This window comes from Palaemon carinicauda, chromosome 30 (genome assembly GCF_036898095.1).
Source record: "Palaemon carinicauda isolate YSFRI2023 chromosome 30, ASM3689809v2, whole genome shotgun sequence".
In the NCBI taxonomy this organism is placed as follows: Eukaryota; Metazoa; Arthropoda; class Malacostraca; order Decapoda; family Palaemonidae; genus Palaemon; species Palaemon carinicauda.
Genome location: NC_090754.1, coordinates 86,003,892 through 86,021,007, shown reverse-complemented (window position 1 = coordinate 86,021,007; position 17,116 = coordinate 86,003,892). Strand labels below are relative to the sequence as shown.

At 45.1% G+C, this 17,116-nt stretch overlaps 1 protein-coding gene across 1 annotated transcript in view; it reads left to right on the top strand.

Moving 5' to 3' along the window:
• LOC137623859 (uncharacterized) overlaps positions 1–17,116 on the top strand; it is a 166,246-nt gene that overhangs the window by 82,454 nt on the left and 66,676 nt on the right. Inside the window, exon 11 of the mRNA XM_068354670.1 lies at positions 10,693–10,811. Within this exon, the coding sequence (XP_068210771.1) occupies positions 10,693–10,811 (119 nt within the window). The remainder of the gene's footprint in view (positions 1–10,692; positions 10,812–17,116) is intronic.

Sequence of the window (17,116 nt, the reverse complement as noted above, 5' to 3'; positions counted from 1 at the left end):
GGCCAACCATCCATACCGCTAGTTGGCAGTGGGTTTGGGCTTAGGTCATACCTTTCTCGCTCACACACCTGCGACTGTACTTCACTTTACTTTTGGCTTTGGGAGAAAAACATCTCTCTCTCCCCTCTAACTGACCAGTCTTTTGACCTTTTAATCTAGTATTCTTTTTATATTTAATCAGTATATACGAAAACATTCTTTATGTTTTTATATATATTTTGAGTTTTCTTTACGGTGAATTTGTTTGTGTGACAGCGAAGTGCGGCAGGTTCTCGCTTGCTTGTCAATGAGCCCCGGTTTGAGGTCTCATTTGCGAGTCTCTCCTGGGGATGTTTGCCCTTCCAAAGGGCACATCCCATTTCCAGCTCATCGTTTGGCTGTTTGCTGACCAACTGCTCGCCGATCTCCTGCTCAGAGATCGCCTGCTCGCCAGTCTCCTGCTCACTGTTCTGCCGCTCCCAAACCTACTGCAGTTTAACGATCGCCAATCGTGAGCTTGCTGATCGCCAGCTCGCATATTTCCGGTACGCCGTTCGCCAGCCTTGCGGTGTTCACCTGTCGAATGTTCCTCTCCGACATCTCGCCATCGAACTTGCTTGTCAATGAACCCCGGTTTGTGACGCACTCTTGAGGTCTCATTTGCGTGTCTCTCCTGGGGATGTTTGCCCTTCCAAAGGGCACATCCCATTTACAGCTCATCGTTTGGCTGTTTGCTGACCAAATGCTCGCCGATCTCCTGCTCAGAGATCGCCTGCTCGCGAGTCTCCTGCTCACTGTTCTGCTGCTCCCAAACCTACTGCAGTTTAACGATCGCCAATTGTCAGCTTGCTGATCGCCAGCTCGCCTATTTCCGGTACGCCGTTCGCCAGCCTTGCGGTGTTCACCTGTCGAATGTTCCTCTCCGACATCTCGCCATCGAACTGCTGTTCATGGTTCGCCGTCACCAGCTCACCAATCGCCAATTGTCAGTGCCGATTGTTGATCTCCAGCTCGCCAATTGCCGATCACCAATTGTCAGCTTGCTGATTGCCAGCTCACTGATAGCCGGTAGCTATCTTGTCTTTCTCCAATTGTCAACCTCTAGTCTTGCCCTTTGCCATTTGCCGATCGTCAACCTCCAGTCTTGCCGGTCGCCAGCTCGCTGATCACAGATTTCTAGCCCGCCGATCTCCGATCGCCCACTCACCAATCGTCAAACCATTCTGCTATTCTTCATTTAACCGATTGTCGATTGCTGGCAGCTTGCCATTGCCAGCTTGCTGTTTGCAAGTTCAACAACAATCGTAGATCATAAGCTCAAAGATCACTGATCTTGCGGGTCACTAGATCTCTGATTTGCCAACTCGCTAATCGCAGATTCATTGACTAGACGATCTCCAGCTTCTTAGCAATCGCATCGATCACCGATCGGTGTTCGACGACTCATCTTTCGCCATTCTTGACAGGTGACAGCTCTCAGTTCGTAACTTGACGTTTGCTTACTCGGTGTTCGCCAGCTCATGCTCATCAATAAGCCAGCCTAAGATCTTCTTCTCTCCATGCTACTTCCCACTTAGAGTTGAAGGAGCTGCTCGTTAGAGTCTTTCTTTGGTAGAGTGCTCTCATCTGGACGACATAGATTGATTTTACACCTCTATCCTGTACCTACGGACTCTCCACTGTCGCATCATTCGCCCACCTCGTGGTGTTCGACAGACCATTTCTCCTCACCATCTGCTCGCTAACGAATTCCGGTTCGTGGCTCGCCAGCTGGTTCCAGCCATCCCGTCACTTTTCCATCACCGACACGTCTACAGGCTGTTGCTCGTGGTTCATTCGTGATCCTCTCCAACAGTTTATCGCACTCCTAAGGGTCACAGCCCTTCCCTGGGTCACTGATCGTCAGCTCGCAGATCGCCTACTCGCCAATATTTTACCCCTCTCACACACCTGTCCTTGAGCTCACTTTGCTCTCGGCTCGGATGGTAGTCGGATGTGTCCGCTCTCATCCTCGCCGTCATATTGGCAGCCATTTAATTGCTTTTGTTCTTTTCTTTTTCTAGTTCTGTATATGTGAAGTTGGCCACTGCGATCATGCGCACCTCTCCTGGGTTTCCCGACCGCCCCTATGGAACATTCATGTCGGCGGTCGAGACTGATCCTCACGCCCTTTGTCCTTCTTGTATGGGCCAACGGTGTGATAGTAACAACAAGTGTAGTGAGTGGTCTGCCTTCCAGTGGGAGAGGTTTTCGCGATGACGGAAGAAGAAGTCCAAACGGAATATTTTTCCTTCGAAGGTTGCTTCGAAAGGAGAAAAACCCAAGGCCTCTTCTTCCGTTGCCCAAACCTCCTCCGAAGCTCCCACTCGGTCGGTCTTTTTCGAGAGACCGTCAAGTGGTAGCGTAGACCGATGTATTGTTTACCAACCTCGGGGCTCAAGAGATGATGCTTCCCCTAGCGAAGCAGCTCCACCTCTCCCCCCCGGGGGAGGATATGTCACTAACCTCCCTATTTCAGCTTTGGTCCTTGGGGCTTACGGGTTCGCCTTCTAAGGAGGTTTTGCTTAACTACATCCAATTGGGTGCCGCTGTCAAGCAATCGTCGTCACTGTCAGAGGTTGATCCTCCGTCTCTTGTCGCTGTTGTGGTGTCAGAGGTATCCAATGCGGTATCACCCATCACCTCGTCCGCTCCAAACTCTACAGTAGCTGACGGCTTAGTTTCTCCCGTTCCTGTTCAACCTACAAGGGAGAAACTAAGTCCATCATCAGTCTCTCCTGCTAGTGTTTCTCTCCCTAGGGGGAGTTCACTTACAGAGACTCCTCTTCGGAGGACTGCAGAAGGTCAGCTTGCTGATCCAACGGCCCCCAGAGGGCGCATTCGTCAGAAGGCTCGCCTTCCTCTTTGCCTCAGAGGCTTTCCTCCCCCTGCGGTGAGGCGGCGCCTCTTTGGTTCAACATCTTCGATGCAGTCCCCCGCAGAGGAGCCTTTAAACTAATCATCCATCATTGGTCCTGCATTGGTCCTGGACCTCTGCAGATCGTTCGCGATCTCCTTCGGTGGAAGGTCGTCCTTTTAAAGGACACGTCGACCTTCCACCCGACAGATCTGCAGACCTGCCGTCGCCGTTTCTACATGGGCCTAACAAGGCTCCACCCAAGCACGCTGTTGCGCGCCAAAAACATACGCACCCACGAGACCTGACGAGCGCTCTGTAGTAGCTCGTCAGGCCCCATCACTACGTGCAGATTTTCACCATAACCCTAACAATGGGCATCAAGAGCGTACGCAGCAACACGCACATACGCTCCATGGGAGCATAGCTCCATCACGTGCTATGTGCGCCCCATGCACATATGCGCCCACGTTCAGCTGCGCACCAGGTCTTCCCTACACGCCAACAGTCGGAGAGCGAAAATATGCGATGACCACATATATACCCATAAAACGACTCTAATGCTGCAGTCTAACACAAAATCTGACACCGTAAATTTTTAGACCTTTTTTTCTGACCCCGCCCCTTACTAGATTCGTACCACAAAAATAGGGCCATTTTTCAAGAAAATCTCATATATCTTCTATAATTTTAGTCGGAGAGCAAAAATATGCGATGACCACATATATACCCATAAAACGACTCTATGCTGCAGTCTAACAAAAAATCTGACACCGTAAATTTTTAGACCTTTTTTCTGACCCCGGCCCTTACTAGATTCGGACCCCAAAAATAGGGCCATTTTTCAAGAAAATCTCATATATCTTCTATAATTTTAGTTGGAGAGCAAAAATATGCGATGACCACATATATACCCATAAAACGACTCTATGCTGCAGTCTAACACAAAATCTGACACCGTAAATTTTTAGACCTTTTTTCTGACCCCGGCCCTCACTAGATTCGGACCCCCAAAAATAGGGCCATTTTCAAGAAAATCTCATATATCTTTTATAATTTTAGTCGGAGAGCGAAAATATGCGATGACCACATATATACCCATAAAACGACTCTATGCTGCAATCTAACACAAAATCTGACACCGTAAATTTTTAGACCTTTTTTTCTGACCCCGGCCCTCACTAGATTCGGACCCCAAAAATAAGGCCATTTTCAAGAAAATCTCATATATCTTCTATAATTTTAGTCGGAGAGCGAAAATATGCGATGACCTCATATATACTCATAAAATTACTCTATGCTGCAGTCTAGCACAAAATCTGACACCGTTAATTTTGAGACCTTTTTTCTGGGGGCCCTTACTAGATTCGGACCTCAAGAAAATCTCATATATCTTCTATAATTTTAGTCGGATCGCGAAAATATGCGATGACCACATATATACCCATAAAACTACTCAGAAACCCTCGAAGACCAGTGCAGCCCTGCCCTGGTCTCAAGGGGTTAAAAGTACCAGGGACAAGATCTCACAACAGCTCTCCGAGATGTCCTCCTCGAACCGTTCCAGTGCCACTAACAAGCTCCTCCCACCTCCTCACGTACAGCAGAGGAGGTACTTCGAGATCCTAGAGGAGCCTTGTTTAGCTCTTCCTCTTCACCACTTGCTGGAAGAGCTACCCAGGGGAGTCCCTCTTGAGAGACTCTCCAACCGGCAGATCTCATTGTCTGCAGCCGAGATCCTCAACCAAGAGAAAGTTGCGAAGTGTGCTATGCAAACTACCTCGTGGCTCGATATCTGGTTGTGGACCTTAGGTATCCTGATACGTTCTGAGGACTTCTCCAAGGAACGTACCAGGAAGACTATGGAAACCTTCCTTCTATCAGGTACTCACAGGATCGAGTTTCTAGGCCACCAAGTCTCAAACTTGTGGGCAAATACCATCCTGAAACGTTGGGATGCAGTAGCCTAGAGATTCCATCAGAATGTCCCTAGCGCCAAGATCAATAGGCTCAGACATTCCTTCCTAGAGGGATCCGTCCTGTTCGAGCCTAAGGATGTGGAACATGCTGCTGAGAGGTGGAGGAAGTCTCATCAAGATTCCCTCCTTCATAGGGCTTTAACATCCAAGCCCTATAAGCCTCCAGCACCACAACAGTCCCGTCCAGTCAAGACCACTACGACGACAACAGCAGTGAAGACCTTGGTGTCTAAGGCCTTTTCTGTCAAAGAAAGGAAAGGCAAAAAGTCCTCCAGGGGAGGCAAGAATCCTAGAGGGAGCAGCCGAGGCCGCAAACGCTAGGATAGGCCGTCCCCCTGCATTTCCACCAGTGGGGGGATGGCTACAAAGTTGCTCAAACAGGTGGAAGCAACACCGGGCCTATTCATGGACAATCTCCGTGATCAGTCTAGGATATCGCGTCCCGTTCATAACATCTCCACCTCCCCTGACGACGAATCCAGTGTCATTGAACTCCCTTGCCATGGGATCGGCAAGAGGGCAAGCCCTCCGGGCAGAAGTCCATACCCTGTTGAAGAAGGGCGCTCTCCAAGAGGTCCTCGACGGATCCCCAGGCTTTTTCAGTTGACTCTTTCTTGTAAAGAAGGCGTCTGGAGGCTGGAGGACAGTCATCAACCTCTCAGCCCTGAACAAGTTTGTCAAACAAACTCCGTTCAGCATGGAGACGGCGGACACGGTCAGACTACTAGCATTAAGACCGCAAGACTTCATGTGCACACTGGACCTAAAGGGCGCGTACTTCCAGATCCCAGTCCATCCGTCTTCAAGGAAGTATTTAAGATTCAGCCTAGACAACAGAATGTACCAGTTCAAGGTGCTGTGCTTCGGTCTTTCCACAGCACCACAAGTCGTCACTAGTGTGTTCACCCTAGTATCATCTGGGGCACACAGGATTGGCATCCGTCTCCTCCGTTATCTGGACGACTGGTTAATCCTAGCAGACTCAGTGTCAACCCTTCTTCAACACCGAGACAAACTTCTGAGACTTTGCCAAGATCTGGGGATCATGGTAAATCTCGAGAAGTCTTCACTGCTTTCCACTCAAAGACTGGTATACTTGGGCATGATTATAGACACCACTCTCCACAAAGCCTTCCCCTCAGACGACAGGATAGCAAGGCTGAGGAAGGTCGCAAGACCTTTTCTGAGACGAGAAGAACTTCCAGCCCAATCGTGGTTACGTCTCCTCGGTCACCTTTCATCGCTGGCCCGTCTAGTTCCCAATGGTTGCCTCAGGATGAGATCCCTCCAGTGGCGACTCAAGTCCCGGTGGAATCAAGCGTACGACTCCCCGGACATCCAGATCCCCATGGGACCTGCAGAACTGACGGATCTCCTGTGGTGGGTGGCAGACGAGAACCTACGAAAAAGAGTGGATCTTCTCGTCCTCCCCCCGGATTTGATGCTGTTTTCGGACACTTCAAAAAAAAGGGTGGGGGCCCCACGTGCTGCACCACACGACCTCAGGGCCCTAGTCTCTGAGTCAGAAAAGTACCTCCACATAAATCTCATAGAGATGAAAGGCCATCTTTCTAGCCCTTCAACAGTTCCAACAGTACCTGGCAAGTCACTCTGTGGTGGTGATGAGCGACAACACCATAGTAGTGGCCTACATCAACAAACAAGGAGGTACTTTTTCACAGCAACTATCCCATCAAGCAGTACAGATACTGAGATGGGGCGAAATCCACTCGATACTACTATCAGCACACTTCATTCCGGGCAAAAGGAATGTGCTCGCCGACAACCTGAGCAGAGCATCTCAGATAGTGAGTACCAAGTGGTCTTTGGATCATCTAGCAGCCAACAAAGTCCTGACTTTGTGGTGTTCTCCAACTGTGGATCTCTTCGCAACGGGCCTGAACTTCAGGCCTTGTACTGTTCCCCAGTCCCAGACCACAAGGCAATATTCTTTCCAACAACGGTGGGACAACATCGACGTTTACGCCTTTCCCCCATTCTGTCTGATGAAGAGGGTACTCAACAAGACCAGGACATCAGTCAATCTTTCAATGACCCTCATAGCTCCACTATGGCATCACGCAGAAGGGTACCCGGACCTTCTGCAACTCCTAACGGAGCCACCAAGAGAACTCCCTCCATGACACAATCTACCCAAACAACCACATGCCAACATCTTCCACAAAGCCGTAGGTTCACTACGGCTTCACGCCTGGAGACTATCCAGCATCTCCTCTCTGAGAGAGGATTTTCGCAACAGGTTACAATCAGAATATCTGAACACCTGCGAAAGTCTTCAGCAGCAGTCTACCAGGCAAAGTCGAAAGTCTTCTGTGGTTGGTGTCGTGGAAGGGGTATCTCTCCACTCGATGCCACTATTCCAACAGTAGCGGAGTTCCTCGTGTATTTACATGAAGAAATGCGCCTTTCAGTCTCGGCAGTGAAAGGCTATCACTCAGCCTTAAGCCTCACCTTCAGGCTGAAAGGAATGGACATTTCTTCATCGCTAGAACTTTCTCTACTCATACGAAGTCATGAACTTACCTGCCCTCAGTCGGAAGTGAGACCTCCCCCATGGAACATGGTTCGAGTTCTCAGGTCTCTTAAGAGACCTCCCTATGAACCATTACACCAGGCATCAGATCGCCACCTAACCTGGAAGATCGTGGTCCTGCTAGCTTTGGCCTCGGCCAAGCGAATCGGCGAACTTCATGGTCTGTCGTATGACATCGCCCATTCAAGGGGATGGGGGAAGGTAATGTTCAGCTTCGTCCTTGAGTTTATTGCTAAGACTCAGAATCCAGGAGTAGCGGATCCTCGATTCGACTCCTTCCGGATTTCTAGTCTCTGTACTGTAACAGATGACCCAGACCATCTCTTACTATGCCCAGTAAGGAGCTTGAGGCTGTACCTCAAAAGAACAGCCGTAGCCCGTCCTCGTGTACCAGCACTATTCGTCAGCACTGGAAGGACTAAGAGGAGGGTCACAAAGAACACCCTCCTCCGTCACATTGCCCCAGAGCACAGCACATGATGTCAGAGGCATAGCTATGTCCCTGGCCTTCAAAAGAAATTTTTCAGTGATGCAGGTTCTTCAAGCTGGGGTGTGGAAACGGCGAACATCATTCACATCCCAGTACCTGCAAGACGTGACCCACAGGAGACTCGATACGTTCTCTATCGGTCCTGTGGTGGCTGCACAACAGCTGGTTTAAAACCTCAAGCAGAAGGTTGAGGGCATTGTTACCCGGTTTTAGTCTGCATGAATGAAAAGGTTTGACTGGTCCTTATTCTTTTCTTCATTATCCCCTCTCTTGGGGAAAAAGCAGCATCCTGGGTTCTCTGCATAGCTGACCTCAAACCACTGCTGGTAAACCATGCTCCCTTATGTTCCTAGTACTGTATTAATATTTATATTGTTACGTCCCCCTACCCTGACGAGGTGGTATTTGGAAAGTCCTAGTCTACAAGTTTCCATCTAAAGAACTTCAGAACAACTTTCTAGGACGAGTCACACTTCTTCATACCTTCACACACAGATTGCGTAGGCCGCAGACCTTGTGTAGCAAGGTTTTAGCGAGGTGCAGGGACTCCTTATTTCTTGAGTGCTTACACACTCAAATAAGGAGTCCCGAGGCAAAGCCAAAATCCAGACTGACTGGGACGTCCACCCTTCCTAATGGGCGAGTCACCCCTATTAAATAGCATGGTTTGTATTCCAGTTACGGAAGAAATGACAAATTCGTAGATAATTTGTATTTTTCTCAACTCTACAAACCTTAGTTATTTAACCAAACTTGCCTGTCAACCCTATCCCCCTTGAAGTCCTACCTCCAAGCAAAGTGAGCTCAAGCACAGTTGTGTGAGAGGGGGGGGGGTGTTAGCAAGCTACCCTCCCCTACCCCTGCTAACTAGAGGTGTGGGTAGTAACCCTCGTTAAGAATTAATAGCTCATCATTTCAGCTACGCCGAAAGTAATACCCCTATTAAATAGCTAAGGTTTGTATAGTTAGGAAAAATACTAATTATCTATGAATTTGTCATATTTTCCCCTCAGTAGCATGCAAGGTTTATGTTGCATAAAAAATAATTGAAAATGGGGATAAATAAATAGTTGTTACACTGAATTAGCAGTGTGTTTATTTTCTAAAGTATTTGACATAAATGAGCACCGATTAAATAACTTCAATTGAGTTTCTATTAATGTATAATCAGTTTACTTGAACTAAGAACAAATAAGTCTTACTGTACTGAAGTGCTCAAACTTATTACAAGGAAATGAACAGTTCAAAGTTAATCAAGATACTCGCAAAGGGAAGGGAACACAGGGGACATTGAAATTTAAGCAATATAGAATTATATAGCTTTACGAGTACAAATGGAAGGACTCAGCCACATCAGGGCTACTTCTCAGCTAGCTAACTCACTACATCCATCAGCTGCAGGACTTTTATGGCATGCATCTTAGTGAGGGGTCTGTAAGGACCCCCTTGGTCTCTAGGTGGTAGACCGATGATGCCAGGTCCAACTGCCATTGCAACGCCCGTCTGTAATCCTCTCCTCGGCCGGGCATCTGTGGGTATACAGAAAACTTAGACATTTATACACATGATCAGCGCCAGTCGTTTCCAAACAGACCGTCTCTGGATTATAGTAACGGGGTTACAAGTCACGAACCTTGTACCCTTCTTCCTAACGAAATTTATTTTACGTTGATGTTAATGGCATTTATTCAATTTCCCTTACTCTGACACCTCTTTGAATTGATAGATATGTTTTTAGAATAGAATAATAAATTACAGTACAGAGATAGAATAAATTATATGAGGAAAAGTATGTTTCTGAGTTATGATTATCCAAAGATTTTTAATGTAATTTTAGTTTTCCTCTTCTAAAAATTAAAGTAATAATCTCATAATAACCCTAATTATGGTATACTGTAATTTTAATTTTGTTATATATTCCATCTCTTCCATTGCTGATTCTTGCATCCCGGATCCTTGTCCCCCACCCTTTATCTGTGAATCAGCTCATACTCAGCCCAGTATGCCATGACGCATTAGAGTTAGCTTCTCTTTATTCCTTTTCATGCTAAATGAATGTCTTCTGTTACTTGGTGTGTTTATTGCTTTTGGCATATTAATTGAAATTATGGAATAAGACAAAGCACTTATAAAAGCATGCAGGATGACTATGTTTACGAGTGTAAACTAAGGGATATAATTAACCTCACTTATCTATGGGGGAACTGAAGTGATCATTTGAGACTTATCACTCAAGTGAGCTGTTTCATAATTTTGTAAAGTTGGTAAGTGTGTTTTAGATCTGTGTGGCTGTCAGACGTATAATGAAAAACATTTTAGTTATTACAGATATACTGTACCAAAATGGCCATACAAATGATACATCTGTCAAGCTTTCAAAGCAAATGATGTTTGTGAGGATTACATCAGAATGAAAAAGCTTTTATCTTTTATTTATCAAGATAATTGAATGAAACTTTTTGGGGGAGGGGAGAGTTTTACCTAATGTTTTCCTCCACATACACCAAGTAACTCATTTTTCAATGTTTGAAAAAATATTCATGAAAAATCATGGTGGCTGGTCCTCTTAAAAGGAAAATATTTCCCTTTCGGAGCCCTTGGGCTTACAGCATCCTGCTTTTCCAACTAAGTTTGTAGCTTAGCTTGTAATAATAATAATAATAATAATGATAATAAGTTTAGAATTAGAAAATATAACTAATATTGTTGGATGTAATAATTAATTAGTGTCCTACTGGAATTAATATCATGGCATTTGATTGATTTTAATACAGTTTAATGCTTTGTTCTTTAGGTGTCGAAAATCAGCCATCCGAGTGTGAGCGATATGGTGATTTGGAGAGCGGGGCTTCTACATATGGCGTTGTAAAACGGAAAAGAGATAATGATATGGATCTTCACACAAATAAACAAGTGAGTTTTTATTTTATAGCAAGTTGCATCGGCCATCTTGAGTGTATAGAATTATATTCCCATGACATTTCTCCATGAGTAAAAACAGAAAAATAGTTTGGAGTTCTTTTCTTGAGGGTGAGTTATTTGTATTCTTAAGATCATAGTTCTATGATGAAGTATAAGAGAAATAGCATTTTGTTAATTGTTAACTGCTAAGGATTTTTTTATTGATAATAGTAATTGTTATGTAAATTAACAAGAAGGTATACTTTCTCTCTTTTATCTTTTTAAAAGTTCCAATGTGCTTCACATTATACCTTGGAGAAGGTATAAATATTTTGTTTTTTTATGAATAGTACTTACCTGGCAGTTATATATATAGCTGATATCTCTAAATCGGCAGAATTTTTCAAAACGAGGCAACCGCCTTGTGGTGGTTGGGAGGTAGGTGGTAACACCCGTCACAGGGTGGTCCAAGGAATCATTCCCATGTCCAAGACTTCAGTTCATCTCTGCCGGCTGGATCGAAAACATCGTCGGTCCACCATTGAGAGTTTTTCGAATCTTTTTCCCTTCTTCGCTTTTTTGGACTTCGTTTGGTGAAGTACACTGATTTAGGGATTTGGCAATCGTGTTTTGTTATTTTTATTGTACTATTTACTTTGTTTTATCATGAGTGAAAACTTAATTTTTGTTTGTGCACTATATTTTAGGTGCAAAGTTTTTAATCCTGATGACGGAAATTCGTTCCGCCAACTCTATGACGTCACAGTCGAGTGACTTAATCTTCATTGTATGACTTGCAAATTCTCTTTATTTGTTTTTTCATATAAAGAATGGGAGGAATTCCACTTATATAAGTTTTTTACTTTTAATGTAAAATTTTAAAGAAATGTTTGTCCATTTAGTATTCGTTCTTTAAATCATCGATCTAATTTCATAAATTAAATAGAACTAGCGTATGGTTAATTTACGCTGTTAGTTCTCGTTACTATCGATGCAGTCCCAACAAGCCTTGGTAGCGTTTTTTTAGATATGGGAATTAAAGTGTTGGCTATACTACTCCAACAACAACGATATGGGAATTCTAGTTTTATTATTTAAATTTATATGTTCCTATTGTTTACATTTATATATATATGGATACGTTATTGCTATATCTGTTCTTTTTATCATTACAACTCGCTTGTTTTTGAAAACCCTTTGAATTAATTGTGGATTACATTTGTTTTCCCATTTTCTGTTCATTTTAATCTTTAACATATAACTTTCCCGGCGTTTTTATGTAACTACCGGGTAGGTATTTATGACATTTAATTTTACCGGTGGTTATATGTAACTACCGTGTGAGTATGTTCAACATCTATTTTTAATCTCAACTCTTGCCCGGTGGTTTTTTCTTTTTGTGACCGCCGGGTAAGTATGTTTGAAAGTTTTATTTTATTATGGAAATGTCAGTTTAATATTTTATAAAAATATTTTGTTACAGTTTATATAGCAAGTACTAGGGACGATTTTGCTTTCTCATTCAAGCCCGTGGCACAAGAATAAGTTCTCTCACAATGGGCAGGACTAATTATGGTCTTTTGTGTAAAAGTTTAATAGTGCAAGTTTCAGTGCTAAATTAGGCATTGGATTCTTTCAGCACAGTGGACGTCGTTTTCCTAGCTTTAGACCTCTTCCAAGCTCCCCGGCCCATGAGAGAAGGAACGTCGATCGGCGAAAGGAAACGAGAGGCGTTAGCTCTCGAGCAAACGCCCTCGCGAGCATTCCTGTTAACGTTCCCAAGAATGCTCGCCCTTGCCATGGGAAAGCAAAGAGCGTTGGACGTTAAGATTCTTACACTTCTTTTAGAGTTTCGCATTGCATCACTTTTGATTTTAATGGCAATACTATAAGTCATAGATATTCGCTGATAATATCAATGCTTACAAACCATCATTGACTCGGTTTTTGTCCCAGAGCGCCAGTCGGCCTTATGAACCATCTGGTCGGAACCGAACGCGCCGAGCGGCATGATGAATTTCATTTTGCCTGAAGGCTCGGCGCTAAGTCTTTCAAGACAGGATGAATGCAGCCTCGTCTTTCAGGGCGAATGCTGCCTCGTCTTTTAGGACTAATGCAGCCTCGTCTTTCAGGGCGAATGCAGCCTCGTCTTTCAGGGCGAATGCTGCCTCGTCTTTCAGGACGAATGCAGCCTCGTCTTTCAGGGCGAATGCAGCCTCGTCATTCAGGGCAAATGCTGCCTCGTCTTTCAGGGCGAATGCAGCCTCGTCTTTCAGGGCGAATGCAGCCTCGTCTTTCAGGGCGAATGCAGCCTCGTCTTTCAGGGCGAATGCAGCCTCGTCTTTCAGGACGAATGCAGCCTCGTCTTTCAGGACGAATGCAGCCTCGTCTTTCAGGTCGAAAGCAGCCTTGTCTTTCAGGGCGAGTGCAGCCTCGTCTTTCAGGCAGCCTCGTCTTTCTGGGCGAGGGCAGCCTCGTCTTTTGTGGCGAGGGCAGCCTCATCTTTCAGGGCGAGGGCAGCCTCATCTTTCGGGACGTAGGCAGCCTCGTCTTTCGGGACGAGGGCAGCCTCGTCTTTCGGGGCGACTGCAGCCTCGCCTTTCAGGATGATAGGACGATCGCCGCCTTGTTCTTTCAGGGCGACGCTACGTCTTATAAGATCTTTATCAAGGATGACTTTAGTGATCACTTTTCTCCTGTTGAATTTTTTGAGGGTAACAGAAGGAGAAGATCCTAAGTTCTGTTGCTCCATGTTCCCCACCCTCTGAGTTTTCACGTGGTCATTAATGGAGCTTTAAGAATATATTAATTTTTATTTCTTAAAACAGAAACCGTTGATGCCAGCTTCCTTATCAGATAGGCCAGGATAGCAAGGGTGGAGGTCTAGCCACGTTTAGGTCGAATTTCATTTTGCCTTAAGGCTCGGCGCTAAGTCTTTCAAGACAGGGCGAATGCAGCCTCGTCTTTTAGGGCGAATGCAGCCTCGTCTTTCAGGGCGAATGCTGCCTCGTCTTTTAGGACTAATACAGCCTCGTCTTCCAGGGCGAATGCTGCCTCGTCTTTTAGGACTAATGCAGCCTCGTCTTTTAGGACTAATGCAGCCTCGTCTTTCATGGCGAATGCAGCCTCGTCTTTCAGGGCGAATGCAGCCTCGTCTTTCAGGATGAATGCAGCCTCGTCTTTCAGGGCGAATGCAGCCTCGTCTTTCAGGGCGAATGCTGCCTCGTCTTTCAGGGCGAATGCTGCCTCGTCTTTCAGGGCGAATGCAGCCTCGTCTTTCAGGACAAATGCAGCCTCGTCTTTCAGGACGAATGCAGCCTCGTCTTTCAGGGCGAGTGCAGCCTCGTCTTTCATGGCTAGTGCAGCCTCGTCTATCGGGGCGAGGGCAGCCTCGTCTTTCGGGGCGAGGGCAGCCTCGTCTTTCGGGGCGAGGGCAGCCTCGTCTTTGGGGACGTGGGCAGCCTCGTCTTTCGGGACGAGGGCAGCCTCGTCTTTCGGGGCAAGTGCAGCCTCGTCTTTCAGGATGATAGGACGATCGCCGCCTTGTTCTTTCAGGGCGACGCCACGTCTTATGAGATCTTTGTCAAGGATGACTTTAGTGATCAGTTTTCTCCTGTTGAATTGTTTGAGGTTAACAGAAGGAGAAGATCCTAAGTTCTATTGCTCCATGTTCCCCACCCTCTGAGTTTTCACGTGGTCATTAATGGAGCTTTAAGAATATATTAATTTTTATTTCTTAAAACAGAAACCTTTGATGCCAGCTTCCTTATCAGATAGGCCAGGATAGCAAGGGTGGAGGTCTAGCCACGTTTAGGTCGAAGACCTTGTGGCAGCCCCACAGAGATTTTTTACGGCCCCCTTGATGGTTTCCTGAGTCTATTAAGGAATACAGGCAATGAGGCTGGATAATTTTGAAATCAGAGGTCATAATTAAGGTACATTCTTCTCCTTTTTTCTTTCTCACTTCTCCCTCAAGAGTTGGTCAAAGACAGGTTTTGGTGTCTTAATCAGCAAGAAATTTTCTGCATGCTTTTTCTCTAATCGAACTAACAACAGTAGGAGCCAGACTTTGCTACTTCTGGCGAGCCTGGGAGAGGAGAGGAGCAGACCTTTGGTCCGTGTTTTTACTAAGGATGGATGCGAAATCTTTTTCCTAGTGAATCCTCCTTTGTTAGTTACTCCGATAAGACTTTTCTGCCAAACCGACTTTGCAACTTCAATGTCTCTCTTTTGGGAGAGGGAGTCTTTTATCCAGTCCTGGACGTAAATGCTCTTTACGCCTTCGTTCAGAAGTCAAAGTTCTCCATGGAGACATCAAAATCTTTGGAGAAGAGGGGAGCAGACCTTTGGTCAGTACTTCTTCTGAAGGAGGATTACTTTTTCCTTTTATAGGGAAACCTCCTTTAGTTTTTAGCTACAACGATTCTCTCTCCCAGTTCTAGAGAGGAGTCTAAGTGTCAGGCTATGCAATCAAACTTTACTGTATCTGAGGTTTGTTTTCAAGAAAGAACGAGTGTAGAATGGTTCAGTTTTGGTCTCAGCTCCACCCCTCTTATGTTCACGTAACTTTTGCTTAATGTAGCAGAATACTGCACTCTAGAGAAATCAGAGCGTCCCTGTATCTGGTTTTTTAGTTAACGTTGAGCCTATCAAATAATTAGGTCTTCCTGTCAACAAGAAGAGTCTCTTCTGACACCAGGACGCTCAGCGCCACGTCTTTTAGAATGTTCAGCATCTCGCTCTGTTAACCTCTTGGCTCCACGTCTTACAGGACTTTTGGCACCACGTCTTACAGGACTATCGATGCCACATCTTACAGGACGATCGGCGCCTCGTCTTTCAGGACGCTCGACGTCGAAGTTCTAGCATGAGACATGACTTTGAACATGAGAATCTAGGACTTCGTGATGACACTAGTCGAATCGTGTGTCGAGATCAAGGACGCCTTCGTTCTGATCTCTTGGATCTAGAAAGGAGGTTTGTTCTAGGGCAAGAAACATCGGGGCAAACATGCTCAACAGCAAGAGGCTTGTTTTTCCCTCAGAATGGTCTCTCAACCCGCAAGTCTGTCAGTCTCTGGATGTTGTGGGGCAGACTTGTAACAGACCATTTTGCCTCCAACTGGAAGAAGAGGATCCCTTACTGCTGCTCCCTAGTCCCGGACGAGGAAGCTGTAGCAGTGTACTCCTTCTTGATGGATTGGACGGGGGTGGACATGTTGGCGTTGCCCCCGTTCGAGATCATCAATCTGGTCTTCAGGAAATTCGCTCTCCTCGATTTCATAAATTAAATAGAACTAGCGTATGGTTAATTTACGCTGTTAGTTCTTGTTACTATCGATGCAGTCCCAACATGCCTTGGAAGCGTTCTTTTCGATATGGGAATTAAAGTGTTGGCTATACTACTCCAACAACAACGATATGGGAATTCTAGTTTTATTATTTTAATTTATATGTTCCTATTGTTTACATTTATATATATATATATATATATATATATATAGATACATTATTGCTATATCTGTTCTTTTTATCATTACACTCGCTTGTTTTTGAAAACCCTTTGAATTAATTGTGGATTACATTTGTTTTCCCATTATCTGTTCATTTTAATCTTTAACGTATAACTTTCCCGGCGTTTGTATGTAACTACCGGGTAGGTATTTATGACATTTAATTTTACCGGTGGTTATATGTAACTACCGTGTGAGTGTGTTCAACATCTATTTTTAATCTCAACTCTTGCCCGGTGGTTTTTTCTTTTTGTGACCGCCGGGTAAGTATGTTTGAAAGTTTATTTTATTATGGAAATGTCAGTTTAATATTTTATAAAAATATTTTGTTACAGTTTATATAGCAAGTACTTGAGACGATTTTGCTTCCTCATTCAAGCCCGTGGCAGAAGAATAAGTTCTCTCACAATGGGCAGGACTAATTATGGTCTTTAGTGTAAGAGTTTAATTGTGCAAGTTTCAGTGCTAAATTAGGCATTGGATTCTTTCAGCACAGTGGACGTCGTTTTCCTAGCTTTAGACCTCTTCCAAGCTCCCCGGCCCATGAGAGAAGGAACGTCGATCGGCGAAAGGAAACGAGAGGCGTTAGCTCTCGAGCAAACGCCCTCGCGAGCGTTCCTGTTAACGTTCCCAAGAATGCTCGCCCTTGCCATGGGAAAGCAAAGAGCGTTGGACGTTAAGATTCTTACACTTCTTTTAGAGTTTCGCATTGCATCACTTTTGATTTTAATGGCAATACTATAAGTCATAGATATTCGCTGATAATATCAATGCTTACAAACCATCATTGACTCGGTTTTTGTCC